Here is a 15,816-nt window from a genome sequence, read left to right as displayed (position 1 = left end):
ATCCATACCTGGCTTACTCCGATGTACTACTCACTCCACCTTGACTCCTATTTCAATCAGATGAGAATACTCATTTCACCCCCAAAATGTAGTCTGCTTTGATCTTCTCCAAAGTGTTGAAAGAAGACCACCCAGCTTAGAGAAAAAAAAATAGAGAACCATATTCTTTTTCTTTCTTTTTTTTTTTTTTTTTGGTGGTGCTGGGGATTGAACCCAGGGCCTTGTGCATGGGAGACAAGCACTCTACCAATTGAGATACATCCCCAGCCTGAGAACCACATTCTCTTTGCTCTACCAGTTCATACTCTAGCACTGCTGGACACCAGACCAGGATGTGCCTTAGGCCCCCCAAGAACTAACTCATGATAATGCCACTGATTATCTGAGGAGCTCATGAAACTCAGGGAATTTGCTACTGGACTATTCCACCTGTCCCCTCCTAGAAAGCTTAAAATAATACTGCCCTTTCCTAAGTCAGCTGGGTGCATCTTTTTTTCCCCCCAAAATAAGTATTGTTTAGGAATATCTTCATATATGATAACTATAAATAAAACTAAAACAATAATACATAAGTCAGGATAATGGCACCTCTGGGGGAAAAGATGGGATATAAGAGAGGGGAACACTCAGTTATTCTAAAGTGCTGGTAATTTCTATTAACTTGAATAATAGATAGTGGGCTTTTTCCTTTTTTTTTTTTTTCATTTATTTATTTATTTATATAGTGGGCTTCTTCTAAAATTATTCTTAAAATGTACATATTTATCTTATATACTCCATTCTATTCTACTGTAGCCTACCTCCTCAGAAGAGCCCCATTCTTATGATTTCAAGCAGCATCTCTATGCTGATTACTACTGAGAATTTATCCTCCATTTTAACCCATCACCCAAACTCAGAATCTTTTTTTTTAGACAGGGCTATGTTGTGCTCAGGCTGGGCTTGAACTCATTATCCTCCAGCCTCAGACTCCCAAATATCTAAGTACACAAGCAATGTACCATCATGCCTGGCTCAGAATCACCAAATTCCAAACTACCAACTTACCATCACTACAGGAATATTTAGCCAATGCTTCAAGCTTAACATGTCTAAATGGAACAAATGATTAGCATCTCTCCCTCTTCCTTTCACCCACTCTGTTCATCTCTAAACCTCAGTTTTTTCATATTTAAAAAGGAAATTATAATATTCATATTTCACAGAGTCTAAAATAAAATATGTACAAAATACTTAGCACAGCATCTACCACAAAGTATATAGTGTTGACTGTTATTATATTGTAACAATAGTCTTCAAATCTGTTTGCTCCTGTTACTTCTCTGCACAAAGAAAAAGCTTTGATGACCCCCCCATTTGTCTAAAAGGCAAGGTTAATGCACTAATCAATGGCTTTAACTCTTTGGAATATAACCCTCACCCCACCTATTGTGGGTTGAGTTGTGTCTCCCTAAAAAGAGTCCCAACCCCTAATAGCTACAAATATGTCCTTTTTGGAAACAGGGTCTTTGCAGATGATCAAGTTATGATGACACAGGATAAGCCCTAATCCAATCTGACTATACCTTTCCTTATAAGAAGGGAAATTTGGACAGTGGCAAACAAAAGTGAAGGGAAAATGATGTAGAGGTACAGAGAGAACACCACCTACAGGCCAACGGATGATTAAGCTAGAAACTAGGGGAGAGGCAAAGAAATCTGCACTTGCACCCCTTAGAAGGAATCAAATTAGCCAACACACTGATTTCAAAATTCTAGCCTCCAGAACTGTTAAGGTGATAAATGTCTATTATTTAACCCATACATCTTATAGTACTTCATTACAGCAGCCTCAGAAGATTCACTGCCTTTACAATCTTACTTCCTACATTAAAGAAGCTGTTTAATTATAAGCATTGCCTCTAATTTTTTTTTTTTAAGAGAGAGTGAGGGGGGGGGAGAGAGAGGGAGGGAGGGAGAGAGAGAGAGAGAGAGAGAGAGAGAGAGAAGTTTAATATTTATTTTTTAGTATCGGCGGACACAACATCTTTGTTTTGTATGTGGTGCTGAGGATCGAACCCGGGCCGCACACATGCCAGGCGAGCGCGCTACCGCTTGAGCCACATCCCCAGCCCGCCTCTAATTTTTAAACATGAACCTTTCCATGACTTCTGCTCAAGTCATTTTGTAGTCTCTGCATCTATCCAGATCTTTTTCAGCTACTGAAACTTTTCATCTATTCCAGGGAGTTGCCGTAATCCCCACTCTGAATCAATTTTTCATCCAAATACTTTTAGAACAAGTTGTTTACCTAATATCATCATTGTTCATTGTACTATATTATAATTATTTACATATCCAACTCCTTGACTAAATAGCAGGATATCTGAGAGCAAAAGTCTTATCTTAGCCAATGTTTACATCCTCCTCAACAGTATGCACTTCACATAAAGTAGCACTTAATTATTTCTAGCTTGGTTCACAGAACCATAAAACTCAACAATTTTTAACCTTAACAGGTATTCACAAAGTCAACATTTGCTATTTAATAACAAGAAGTAACTTCATGAGCTTTTTCTCCACCAAATGATAAGAGAGGCCCACTACATGCAGATTTGCAGATAATCAATGCCTTATATTGTATAGAGGAGCTATTTTTATTGGAAAATGTGGGAAGAAGAGGAAGGAAACAAGAATTCTTGCTTTAAAATAAAACAATAAAAAGTAACACATCCAGTTGCTATTCTACCCGGGATTACTTTGCTTAAGTCATCAAAATATGAAATAATTGAAATGCATGAAATCCAGATTCAGTTGGTCTTGACACAAACTAATTCTCTAGAAGCTATGATTTACAAAATCAGCAAAGAAAATACAGGCTACCCAATTAGTCTAAATTTCAGATGAACAAATGCTTTGGGCAAGTAAAGTAAAATGTTACCTGTTATTTATCTGAAATTCAAATTTAACTGGATGTCCCGCATTTTGTCTGGCAACCTTACGATAAGTTCTAACAGCGACTTGAAAACTTCCATTCAAGGAGATTCTTAGTTTAAAGAGGAAGGATAAAGGTGTATGTGTACTGACACATGCCTGAAACCCCAGCATTTAGGAAAGCTGAGGCAGGAGGATCATCCATTCAAAGCCAGCCTGGAGGCCACCCTTGGCAACATAGCAAAATTCTATCTCAAAATACAAAAATAAAAAGAAGGCTAGGCATGAGGCTCAGTGGTAGAGTACCCCTGGGTTCAATCATTGGTCTCTCTCTCACACACACATACATACACACACTCATAAAAGGGCAAGATAAGCACCAAACTGACATATTTACCTAAAAAGTGCTTTTATATGCACTTAGTCATTGTTCCTAGGTATTAAAAAGTTTACAAAAACAAATATAATAAAATGGCTGAAAACAGTGGTAATTGCAAATAATCTTTTCATCGCTGTATTAATAAGCAGACATGAAATTACAGAGTATGTAAAGAATACATAAATTTGTTTCACATTTTTTCTTTTGTGGTAAAGTAAAGCCACCTTCAAAAGCCTTATCAAAATTAAAACACAAAGCATGGCAGATTTGAGGGAAACTAATCCCCCTACCTCCCACTGTTGACCCCTAGAAGTCATTTCAAATAAATACATCACTAACTTGCTATGCAAACCCAGTTTTAAGACCCCTCACCCTAGGTATTCACAATGCTAAAAAAGAGTCTAAACAATAAACAATGACAAAAAAATTCATCAGAAAGAGACTGAATAGGGCTGGGGATATAGCTCAGTTGGTAGTGTGCTTGCCTCACATGCACAAGACCCTGGGTTCAATCCCAAGCACCACAAAAATAAAAAAAGAGAGAGAGAGAGACTGAATAAATAGACATATCTATACAATGAGAGATACATAGGAAATAAGTTAAGGCAGATATCCATATATTGGCATGGAAAACTATGCATGATGTAAAGAACTCAGGGAGGGGGATGGGCTGCTGGATAGTACTACTGTATAATTGCACTTCTATAGAAGTGGTTTATATATACATTACAAAGTTTAGAATAATATACCTCAAACTAAATCTTGTGGGAAAGAGGTGAGCAGACAAAAGATGGTATTTCATTTTCTTAGTATATCTGTGTTTACTATTTTTTTTAAATATTTGTTGATTGACCTTTATTTATTTATTTATATGTGGTGCTGAGGCATACAGGTATGCCTCAGGTATGCCAGGCAAGCGCTCTACCGCTAAGCCATAACCGCAGCCCTACTATTTTTTTTTAATATTTATTTTTAGTTATAGGTGAACACGATATCTTTATTTTATTTTTACGTGGTACTGAGGATCGAACCCAGTGCCTCATGCACGTTAGGTGAGCGCTCTTCCTCTGAGCCACAACCCCAGCCCCAGGAGTTTACTATTTTTTTCAATGAGAAACTAAGAAGAAAAATCAAAATACTTATACTTTTTCATTTAAAAGTAACAATTAGAACAGTAATAAAAACTTTAAACCAATAAGAAATAACTTGAAAATTCTAAGAAATACCATCTATATAACACAAAACTGAATTCACTCAACAGATAAGAATCTTTTTTTAAATTTAAATCTTATTTTTAAATCAACTTTATCCAGCCATATTTATGTAAATAAAATTCACCCATCTTAAGTGTACAGTCCTACGAATTTTCACAAATGCAGATATCCTTGTAACTACTGTTACAATTAAGAAATACAGCATGCCAGAAAGTTCCTTTGTACCCCTAAATCAGGCAGCACCCCCAAACACACAGGTTAGGCAACCATCAGTCTAGTCTACATCTGTAGATTTCTATCCTTACAGTTCTGCTTTCTCTAAAATTTCATATTGGAATCAACAATTTGTCCTCTTTTATGTCTGATTTTTTTTTTTCCTAGTACTAGTAACTGAACCTGTGGCCACTCTACCACTGACCCCTATCCCCAGCCCTTTTTACATTTTTAGACAGAGTCTAAGTTGCTCAGGCTGGCTTCAAATTTGCGATACTCCTGCCTTGGCCTCCCAAGCAGCTTGGTCCAATTCCTCAAAAAATTATATTTATATGTTTTTGTCTGTGTCCATAGATGATTTCTTTTTATTTCTGAAAATTCCACTGTAGCTAAACCAATTTTTTATCCATTTACCTATCTTCCTATGGTTACAATGGCTATAAACTTTCGTGCTCTTCCCTTCCCTCCCATTTGATATTTACCTAGGTGTCTAATTATGAGATCATGTTAATTATACAGTTAATTTTATTTATCTACTTATTTTGGTACAGGGATTGAACCCAGGAGTGCTTATCCACTGAGCCACATCCCCAGCCCCTTTTCATTTTTTTAATTTGAAACAGGGTCTCACTGAGTTGCTAAGCGCCTCACTAAGTTGCTGAGGCTGGTCTTGAAGTTGTGATCCTCTAGCCTTAGCCTCCCAAGTCACAGGATTATAAGCGTGTGCCTCCATGCCCAACTTGTACAGTTAATTTTAAAAGGACTCTGAAATTATTTTCCAAGTGGTTACATTATACAATCCCATTAACAATGTATGAGAGTTCTAGCTGCTCTATATCCTTCCCAACATATGGTTTTACTCTGTAATTATCTTAATTTTGTGTAAGTTTGTAGTAGGATCTCTTTGTAATTTTAATTTGCCTTTTTTTGACAGCTAATAATACCGGGCATTTTAATAAGTGCTTACTGGTCATTTGTTTAATTATCTATTCAACTCTTTGGTCTACTTTAATGGGTTGTCTTATTATTTTTTATTTTCTGAATATATTGTTTAGTTTAAACATTTTAAGTTTGTCCCTCAAAGATGTAATGGATGCTTGGTTATCAGGGTGGCAGTGTTAAACTGGGATGTTTTTTAGGCCCTGTAGTTATTATTCTTGTCAGGACTTACGGTAGTTTTTATGGAACCCTGAGGGAGTTATAAAATTGAGCCTTGCCCTTCTTGGCCACAATGGGTTCCTGTCTCACTAGGTGATGTCTCTCTCCTGCATGCACTCCCATCAGTATGATGCCATCTACTATAAGACCTCCACCAAAGTTGAACAGAAATTGGCAACCTCCAGAACTGTGAGCTAAATAAACTTCCTTTCTTTATGAAGTACTTAGACTAGAAATTTATTATAGTAACATAAAATGAACTCATACAAAGTCTGTTTTCAGTATATGTATTCAATATTTTCTTCCAATTATTGGTTTTCCTTTTCATTTTCACAATAGAAATTTTTTTTTTTGGTGGTGCTGGGGATTGAACCCAGGGCCTTGTGCATGCAAGGCAAGCACTCTACCCAAGAGAGATACATCCCCAGCCCACAACAGAAATTTTTTAAAGAGCAGAAATTTTTTATTTTAATAAAGTTCAATTTATCATTCATTCCCTTTCATGTTTTTGTGTTTAAGAAATTATTGCCTATTTCAAGACTGAAAAAAATTTCTCCTGTATTTTCTTCCAGAAGTTTTTATAGTTCAGCTTTTATAAATCCATAATCAATTTTGAGTTATTCGTCGTGTACAATGTTGAGAAAGGATTGTGATTTATTTGCATATGGATAATTAATTGTTGCACCATCGTTTGTTAAAAAGCCTATCTTTTCTCCATTTAATTATATTATTCCACTTAGTTCCATTACTGAATATCAAGCAGCTTGTATGTGTAGGCCTATATTATGCTCCACTGATCCACATCTTTTGGTACCCCTGTACCATACCATCTCAATCAGTGGTGTTTTTAGTAAGTCTGCAAGTCAGATATATAAGCCTTTCAACTTTGTCCTTAAGCACAGTAGCTAAGTACTGCTTTAGTTAAATCCCTCAAATTTTTTAATTCATCCCTCAAATCTGGATAGTTCTCATTTTCTAATCTTCTTTCTTGTGGTCTATTCTTTTTTTTTTTTTTGGTACTAGGGATTGAACCCAGGGGCACTTAACCACTGATCCACATCCCTAGCCCTTTTTGTTTCGTTTTGAGACAGGGTCTTGCCAAGTTGCTTAGGGCCTTACTAAATTGCTGAAACTGGCTTTGAACTCATGATGCTCCTGCCTCAGCCTCCAAGTTGTTAGAATTACAGGCATGCACTACCACGCCTGGCCCATGATTTATACTTTAACTCATGAGATACATAAAGTTAACTACTTAATATCCAAATAGTCAAAGATTTTTGCAAATATTTTTCTGTTGCTAATTTCTACTTAAATTCCCTTTGGGTCAGATAATTTTCTCCATATCATTTCAATCACTGAGATTTGTTTTATAGCCAATGTATATTGGTTAATTGACCATGTAAGCTTGAAATAAATGTGTATTCCTGCTACAGTTGGGCAGAGTCCATAATATCGAATAGATGAAGTAAGATGATAATGTCATTCAAATCTTCTAAAGCCTTATTGACTTTGTGTATATTTATTCTATCAATTACAGAGAAAGGTATGCTGCAATATAATCAACTAATATGTGGATTTATCTATTTTTTATTTCTGTTTGGTCAGTTCATGCTTAAAGATTCTTTTATTATTATTTTTTTTTTTTTTAAAGAGAGAGAGAGAGATAGTGAGAGAGAATTTTTTTTTTTAATATTTATTTTTTAGTTTTCGGCGGGCATAACATCTTTGCTTGTATGTGGTGCTGAGGATCGAACCCGGGCCGCACGCATGCCAGGCGAGCGCGCTACCGCTTGAGCCACATCCCCAGCCCCCTCTTTTATTATTTATGATAAATTCATTATCCCTGGTAGTGAAATCCATCTTTTTTAATGATTAATATTTATATAATATGTATCTATTTCTATACTTTTACATTTTTGGTGGTACTGAGGGTTGAACCCAAGGGTGTTCTACCACTGAGCTGCATCTCCAGCCCCTTTTGAAATTTTACTTTGGAGACAGAGTCTGGCTAAGTTGCTGAGGTTGGCTTAGAACTTATAATTCTCCTTGCCTCAGCCTCCTGAGTTGCTGGGATTACAGGCGTGTGCCACTGCATACTGCTTTATTCTTTTACTTTTAAACAGTTGTTATTCTTTTTTTTTTTTTTTTTTTTTTATTTTTTTTAGTTTTCGGCAGACACAACATCTTTTGTTTTGTATGTGGTGCTGAGGATCGAACCCGGGCCGCACGCATGCCAGGCGAGCGCGCTACCGCTTGGGCCACATCCCCAGCCCCCAGTTGTTATTCTTAAAATGAATTTCTTATATGAATCATAAATAGATGTGGCTTTTTTATAAAACCCAATCTGATATTTACCTTTTGACTGGAATATTTAGAATATTTACATTTAGTATCAATAAAACTGGGTTTAAATCTACCACCTTGTTCTTTGTTCACTGAACTGAGTGTTTTTTGGTACCAATTTCATTTCAAACCTTGTTTCTTTGCTTTATTTCTTAGTGGTTGCTTTAGATTTTACATTATGCTTCCTAACTTATCAGTTGACCTACAAATAACATGCTACTTTATGTTTAATAAAAATTATAATAGTATCCAATTCTCTCCTCTCAATCTTTCAGTCTACTGTAATATATTTACTTCTTCACATTATAAACTCCATTGTTTTTATTTTTGCCTTGAATAATTAACTTTTTCAAAAAAGTAAAAATCATTTTATACACTTAAAAATGTTAGGGTCAATACCATATTGAGTGTTTTTACTACAATAAACATTTTTTAAAATATTTTTATTATTTATTTATTTATTAAAGTTCTGGTTGGACACAATACCTTTATTTTATTTATTTATTTTTATGTTGTACTAAGGATTGAACCCAGCACCTCACACGTGCTAGGCAAGTGCTATACTGCTGAGCCACAACCCCAGCCCCTACAATAAACATTTCTAATTGATTTTCCAAAGAATTTTAAATTTGCCCACACATAAACCATTTCTCCAGTGCTTTTCATTCCTTTGTGTAGATCCAAGTTTCCAGATGGTATCATTTACCTTCTGCCTAAAGAACTTATTTTAAACATTTCTTGTAGGATAAATATGTTGGCAATAAATTCTCTCAGATTTTGTTTTGGGAAAAAAATCCTTGAAAAGAGTTTTCTTCTGGATACATAATTGTAGGTTGACAGTTTTATTTCTACAGCATTTTAAAGATATCATTATCCTCTGACTTGCACAGTTTCAGCAAAGATATCTGTAGTGATTACCTTAGTTCTTCTTCTTTTTCCTATAAGTTTATTTTATTTGTTTTTTTATGCAGAGCTGAGAATCAAACCCAGTGCCTTACACATGCTACGCAAGCACTCTGCCACTGCGCCACAACCCCAGTCCAATAGGTCTATTCTTTTAATCAAGTTGGGGAAATGTATGATCATTATTTCTTCATGTATTTTCTTTGGTTCCCCTCTTCTCTCACTTTGGGATTCAGATTACATGCACCTTAAGACAGCCTGATGTCCCAGATTATGAACATAGAGTCTCTATTCCTTCTTTCAGGGGGCTACTGGGGATTGAACCTAGGGTTACTTAACCACTGAGTCACACCTCTAGCCTTTTTAAATATTTTATTTAGAGACAGGGTCTTGCTAAATTGCTTAGGTTGGCTTTAAATTTTCGATCCTCCTGCCTCAGCCTCCTGAGCTGCTGGGCTTACAGATGTGCAACACCACTGCTAGCTACTGTTCCTTTATTTGATATTTTCCTCTTCTTTTCTCTTTGATTTGTTAATGTAGTTTCCATGGCTATCTTCAAATTTACTGATCTCTTCTTTCTTTTATGGTACCTAAGCTATTTTTAATCCTATCTAATAATTTTTTTTTTCAGACAGTATGTATTTCATCTCTAGAAGTTTTATTTGGTTCTTTCACGAAAACTTTACATTGTTAAGTGATGCATTTTGGTGTCTGCTAAGTGTCATGACAAATATTTATGGATCAACTTTTTGAGGGGAAGGAGGAGCTGGGCATCAAATCCAAGGCCTCGTGCATACTAGACAAGTGCTCTACCACTGATTTACATCCCCAACCCCTACATCAACTTTTGAGGCCTATTTTTAAACCTTTAAGGCAAGTTTGGACTATCCTTAATTCTAGAGCTAGGTTAGTCCGACAAAGCCCTTCTGGAATCTCTAACAAATGCCCTGGGGCATTCAACAAGGACTCCCAGGCCTGAGGAATTTCAAATTTTTTAGTAAATTACTGGAATTATGCCTTTTTGGTCATTCTTTACCTGGCCTCATGGTGTTTCCTATATCTCAACAAATGAGCAATAAGCCAAAGGATGAGTGGAGCCCAGGGCAGTGTTCTGTTGCTTCTCTGGGAGGACTTTTTTCCTTTTGGATACGCTACTCCTCTAATGAGTCACTTTAGCCTCTCCAAATTTTCATTTTTGTTTCCTTATTTGAGTGAGACAGTTACAATCTGCTTTGGTCCCTTTTCCCGACACTGTAGCCCGGAAAGTGGCAGTAAGCCAGTTTAATCACAGAGACGCCCTTCTCTCAGGAAGCACAGTTCAATACTGCCAGCTGTTTCCAAACTATGGTTTCATATGCTTTCATATGCTATTCTGCTAGTTGTTTATGTTGGCCTCCGTTATTCCATCATAATCTAAAGTGTAAAAACTCCTAATTTGTTTCTCTGATGTACAGTAAATGATCAATTAATACTTGTCAAAGAACAAATGAATGAATTAAGCATGCACATAGATAGTCTATGTGTACATACTATCTATGGACATATGCACATAGATAGGAAAAAACAAATTGATTGTGGGAATAAAGTATGTTCTACAGCTGTGGCTTCTCTTAATAGGCTTTGAACCAGTTTTAGATTCAAATACAACAAAGGGAACATTTAGGAGTCAGCAAGTCCACTAACATTTTATCCCCTTCCCACTGAATGTGTCCATCACAGATCTGGAACTTGGAAGACCCAACAAACACAAAGCAAGCAACTAAAAGAATCCAGAGTCCAAAATATACACCTCCAATATCCTAACTTGTTTCTCAAGCATGCCATTATACCATTAAGTTGGTACCAAACACTAACAATAGCATCTTTCACAAAAAATAGAGAAAAGAAACTTTTAGGAAAACTATTCATTTTCTTACCTCCTCTCTAACCAAATACGGATCCATTATTATGACAGTGCTATTTTATTATGACTTAGTGCTCTTCCAATATTCAGTTTTCACTCAACAGTGAGAATAGAAGCCAAGACCTAAAAGTCTATATTTTTAACTCACATCTTTTTTTTTTTTTTTTTTTTTTTTTTTTTTTGGTGGTGCTGGGGATTGAACCCAAGGCCTCATGCATGCTAGGCAAGCACTCTACCAACTGAGCTACATGCCCAGCCCATAACTCACATCTTTTTATTCTTCAATATTCTCAATGACAAGAAAATGACCAAATGTGCTAATGATTCAAAACCTGAATTTATTTTTTGATTTAATTATCTAAATTCATAAATGCATATATTAGATTAAAATATGATTGATCGCCACATTGACTTAGAATAATCAAGAAACAAAGATGGTAAATTTTTAAAACAGGTATAAAATTCTAACTTAAGAAGAATTTAATTGGGGCTGTGACTCAGTGGTAGAGTGCTTGCCTGGTATGTGTAAGGCACTAGGTTCGATTCTCAGCACCACATATAAATAAATAATAAAAATAAAGGTTTATCAACAACTAAAAATAATATTTTAAAAAAAGATGAATCTAATTTAGGTATTTAGGTACAGTATATTTCTATATGCTCTATAATCCAAAATAATCAATTTTATTTAGAATTTAAATTTATCTCTCAATGAATACTATAATGTTCTATTTTTTTCTTCCTTCAAGCTCATTTTAACATATGCACGTTCCAAATATTCAAGTCAGCCTTGCAGCACCTTCTTCAACTTCTATTACTTAAATTATATGAGGATACATGACATGCACATATACAATTTCATGCATTGTACATTACTACCCTCAAATACCTGTTTTCAATTAATTTCAAAATTAGTTCATACAATAATTTCTATGAACAAAATAGAAATGTAAAACATCAATGCCTAACCTCTTGATTTTCTACTCCATTGCTGGAAAGCTCCAAAACAGAACCTCCATTGTCAACCACTGCTGATGTCATTGTTTACTCCCTGAGGAAGCTTCAACTTCTATGAATCAATGCAATTATAGGTTCACAGATGATTGCCAATGTTATAAGTTTGCATTATCATATTTTAAAAGTCAATAGAGATGGAGTAGAGTAGTTATCCAGAAATCCAGTCTTCTAAAGATGATTAACCAGAGAGCCTAAAAAAAGGAAGAATTTGAAAGTTATAAAAAATACACAGGAAAGATATAAAGTATAATTTAGTTTGCAATTCAATTTCTAACACTGGTTTAACTAAGAAAAAGAGGACAGGCTTCTACATCTCCATGTCAATAGAGGGCACTAATGAGCATTCTACATCTTAAGAGTTTAAATTCAAGTTCATGAACTCGCTGAATAAATTTTTACGAAGCTATTGTATACAGATGATATGGTTATACACTTCAGGAGATAAAATGTTACATCTTTCTCCCTTTACAAGATGTAATTTTATTACATCTTAATTAAATTTTTAAAAATACTTTATGCATTGAATATATAAAATGTGCTGGACTGAGACTATTTCTAAAACTTTTTACCTATTTAACAAATTAAAATGTTAGTTTTAAAATATGCATTCTGTCCTTTGGCTCACTTGGTCTGTTTGTTTGAATAACATAATTAGAACTGTTTTTTGCTTACAGCAGCACTCTCATTTAGTATTCACACTGCATACACTACAGAATTCTAAGACTAATTTGAGTTTCTTATACTTTCAAATAAAGTAATTTAAAAATAAAATAGTGAAACCAAGCTAGGCATGGTGGCACACGCCTGTAATCACAGAGGCTTGGGAGGCTGAGGCAGGAGGATCGAGAGTAATCACAGAGGCTTGAGAGGCTGAGGCAGGAGATCAAGAATTTAAAGCCAGCCTCACCAAAAGTGAGGCGCTAAGCAACTCAGTGAGATCCTGTCTTTAAATAAAATAAAAAATAGGGCTGGGTATGTGGCTCAGTGGTCGGAGTCCTCCAGGTTCAATCTCTGGTACCCGCCCCCCCAAAAAAGGGAAAACATTTGGAATGCCTTTGTTATTATTTTATTATTTTGGGGGGGGGTAATGTTTTGCTAACAGTTAAAAGTAAAACATAACAAATTGTTTCAAGCAACCTTTTATCAAACCTCTTAAGCTTTTTTCCTCTTGCAGAAATAAATGTTCGTGTGTATCATCTGCAATTATTCAACAAACTATTCCTAAGTTACTCTTATTTGATTTTGTATATATTAAGCTTTTCATACAGAAAACACAGTCCAAACAGAATATGTCAAAATTAAAGAATGTAGAAAAAAACAAGCATCTTAAGATGGAAAAGAATATATATTCCTAATAAATATTATGCCTTTACATGAAACTTGACTACTGCATCATATATATGTAAATAAACTGATAAAGAATTTCCATAAACTTTTACAATAAAATTAAATATCTGAAAAAAAAAGAAGAAATTTCATCTCACTACCTCAGAATGATTCAATACCATCAGACTTCTTTTTTAATCTCACAAACAAAATGAAACAGGAAGTTTTCTTATATCTTAAGAAAATCTAAATAAATTCCAGTCCCATCATACTGACATTTATTGTTGTTATATAAGGTAATGACTATTTCAAAATCTGTTTTCTTAAATATATACATAGTAATAGTAAAAATAAAATTACTTACAATTCGAATATTAAGTAGTCTAAGCATCCTTCACTATTTTCACAACTTGGCAAGAGCTAAAACCTGAACCAGCAGTTCTTTGAACTACTAGTGGGAGGGGGAAAAAAGAGAGTATTAATATAATCCTACCAAAAAATATTTTGCCCAAATAAGTATGATTTAGATAGTAAAAATTTATTAAAACAAATCATATCCAAAGTTTGGTGACAGACATTTATTTGAACATGATAAAAAAATTATTTCTAGGTTAAGTAGAATCAAAATTTTTTATCAAATTTAAAATTTTAAGTCACCACTAAATAGCAAGTGATTAAGGACACACCCAACATACATGTAGCCCACACCCCATATTATGAGCTACATTTCAATCAACAGCAGGATTTCAATAATGGCTGTAAGCATAACTCCTGCTGCTTAGGAACATGAAATCCAACTTTAAATAAAGAAAACAAGCTCCTAAACCCAATATGAATGATATACCACCATCACTTAAGTCATCTTCCTGCAACCTAACTCCCCAGACTTAGCAACAATAACCATCTAAACACCTACCTCCTCAAACAGCCCCTCCTTTCCGTTAATCTATGCAGTGAATCTTGAGCCTTGCCCCATCAATTATTCCCTTTTCCCTTAGCCTCTAACTTAACACTGCCTCCTTTTGTTCAACATGTTTATTTTAAAAGACCCCCTCATTTTTAAAATAGAAAAGTCCTCTTTGAATATCCTGCCTACCGCTCCAACTACTGCTCTAGTTTCTTCCACCCTCAGATAAAGTCCTAGAAAGAAATCAGCTTTTTGCATTCTAACCCCAGTCAACTGAACTTTTTACTCAATTCTGCTTTTCTAGTCCAATGGAAACATTTTTTCATAAGACTTGATGCCTATGAAGCATTTGACACTGTTTATCTTTCCCTCCTTAAAACTTTTATCTTGAACTTACTTTTTCCTTTCTGCTCCTTTTCATTTTCTTTTGTAGGCCCAATCCTGCTTTTTAAGGGCTTGGGGCAAAAGTATAAATGGAATCCTATATTCCATGTCTAAATATTTTAAAGTTATAGGTCAAGTTAAAAAGCTGCTAAATTATTATTCTTTCCTTCTATCTTGACAAACATATTCTATAACAACGTGAATGACCAAGTTCTAATTTTGAATTCTCAGACTCCCTCAAGTTCTGTAGGGGCCTGGGAAGTCATAATGACTCCCCTGGCCTGCAGCCTTCCCTGTCCCTTTTCACTTCCACCTTCAGTTCTACTCCATACCAGGGGCCTTAGATGCAAGCATGTGGTTATCCCAGCCCCACATGTCCAAGGTTTCGGTCACAGGCCTGCTAACAGCTGCTCCTTAGCCATCCCTTAGACCTAGAGAAGACCATACACACTGTGTGGTTCAGTTGACAGAGGAGAGAATTAGGGAAGGTACCTATGAAGGAATACTAAGAAGAGAATTCTGGAATCCAAATAATTAAAAATTTGACCAAGAAAGAGACCAGATAAGACTAGTCCCTTGACTCCTCAACATCTTAAGGCTATGGTGAGGTACGTAACTGGAGGAAGACCTGCTAAGGATCTCTAAACAACAGAGTTCCCACATGCTAAGTCTAAGGACAGTGCTGCTCCCTGGTCAACCGTTACATGTAGGTGTTTCCAGAATCCCATCCCTTGTTCTTTTATCTTCTGATTCCTTATACCCTTTTTTCCCCCCTTCTTTTTGGAGGGGTGGGTGTAACCAGGGACAGGAACCCAGGGATGTTTTACCTTGGGCTAAAAACAGCCATACCTCACCTCTTTTTGAGACAACTAAGTTGCTAAGGGCCTCATAAAGTTGCTGAGGCTGGCTTTGAACCTGTAATCCTCCTGCCTCAGCATACTGAGCTACTAGGTAAAGACTTGCACCACCACACCTGGCTCTTTTTTTTTTTTTTTTTTTTAATTCTTTTTAGTTATGACACAACACCAGGATACACCTTGACATAATTACGATAGCCTGGAACCTAATGTGCTGTTCCACACTTCCCCACCTCAGCTCCCCTCCTTCTACTTCACTGATCCCTCTTCAACCACTTACAGTTTATTTTTAATTAGTG

General features: G+C 35.5%; 1 protein-coding gene across 8 annotated transcripts in view; it reads right to left on the bottom strand.

The window, feature by feature from the left end:
• The window catches only part of Elf2 (E74 like ETS transcription factor 2), a 99,428-nt gene that overhangs the window by 56,375 nt on the left and 27,237 nt on the right, over positions 1 to 15,816 (bottom strand). For 5 of the 8 annotated variants that reach the window (XM_027926616.2, XM_071614663.1, XM_027926615.2 and 2 more), the window contains exons 2-3: positions 13,734 to 13,820; positions 11,996 to 12,234 (exon numbers count right to left, since the gene is read on the bottom strand). In XM_027926616.2, the coding sequence (XP_027782417.2) occupies positions 11,996 to 12,067 (72 nt within the window). In that variant the 5' untranslated portion in view covers positions 12,068 to 12,234; positions 13,734 to 13,820. Of the gene's footprint in view, positions 1 to 11,995; positions 12,235 to 13,733; positions 13,821 to 14,673; positions 15,223 to 15,816 lie in introns of those variants that run through there. The other 3 variants (XM_071614660.1, XM_071614661.1, XM_071614667.1) reach the window with 3 other exon arrangements.

This window comes from Marmota flaviventris, chromosome 7 (genome assembly GCF_047511675.1).
Source record: "Marmota flaviventris isolate mMarFla1 chromosome 7, mMarFla1.hap1, whole genome shotgun sequence".
Lineage (NCBI taxonomy): Eukaryota > Metazoa > Chordata > Mammalia > Rodentia > Sciuridae > Marmota > Marmota flaviventris.
The sequence above is the reverse complement of the archived record's forward strand: the minus strand, read 5'-3'. Positions and strand labels throughout refer to the sequence as shown.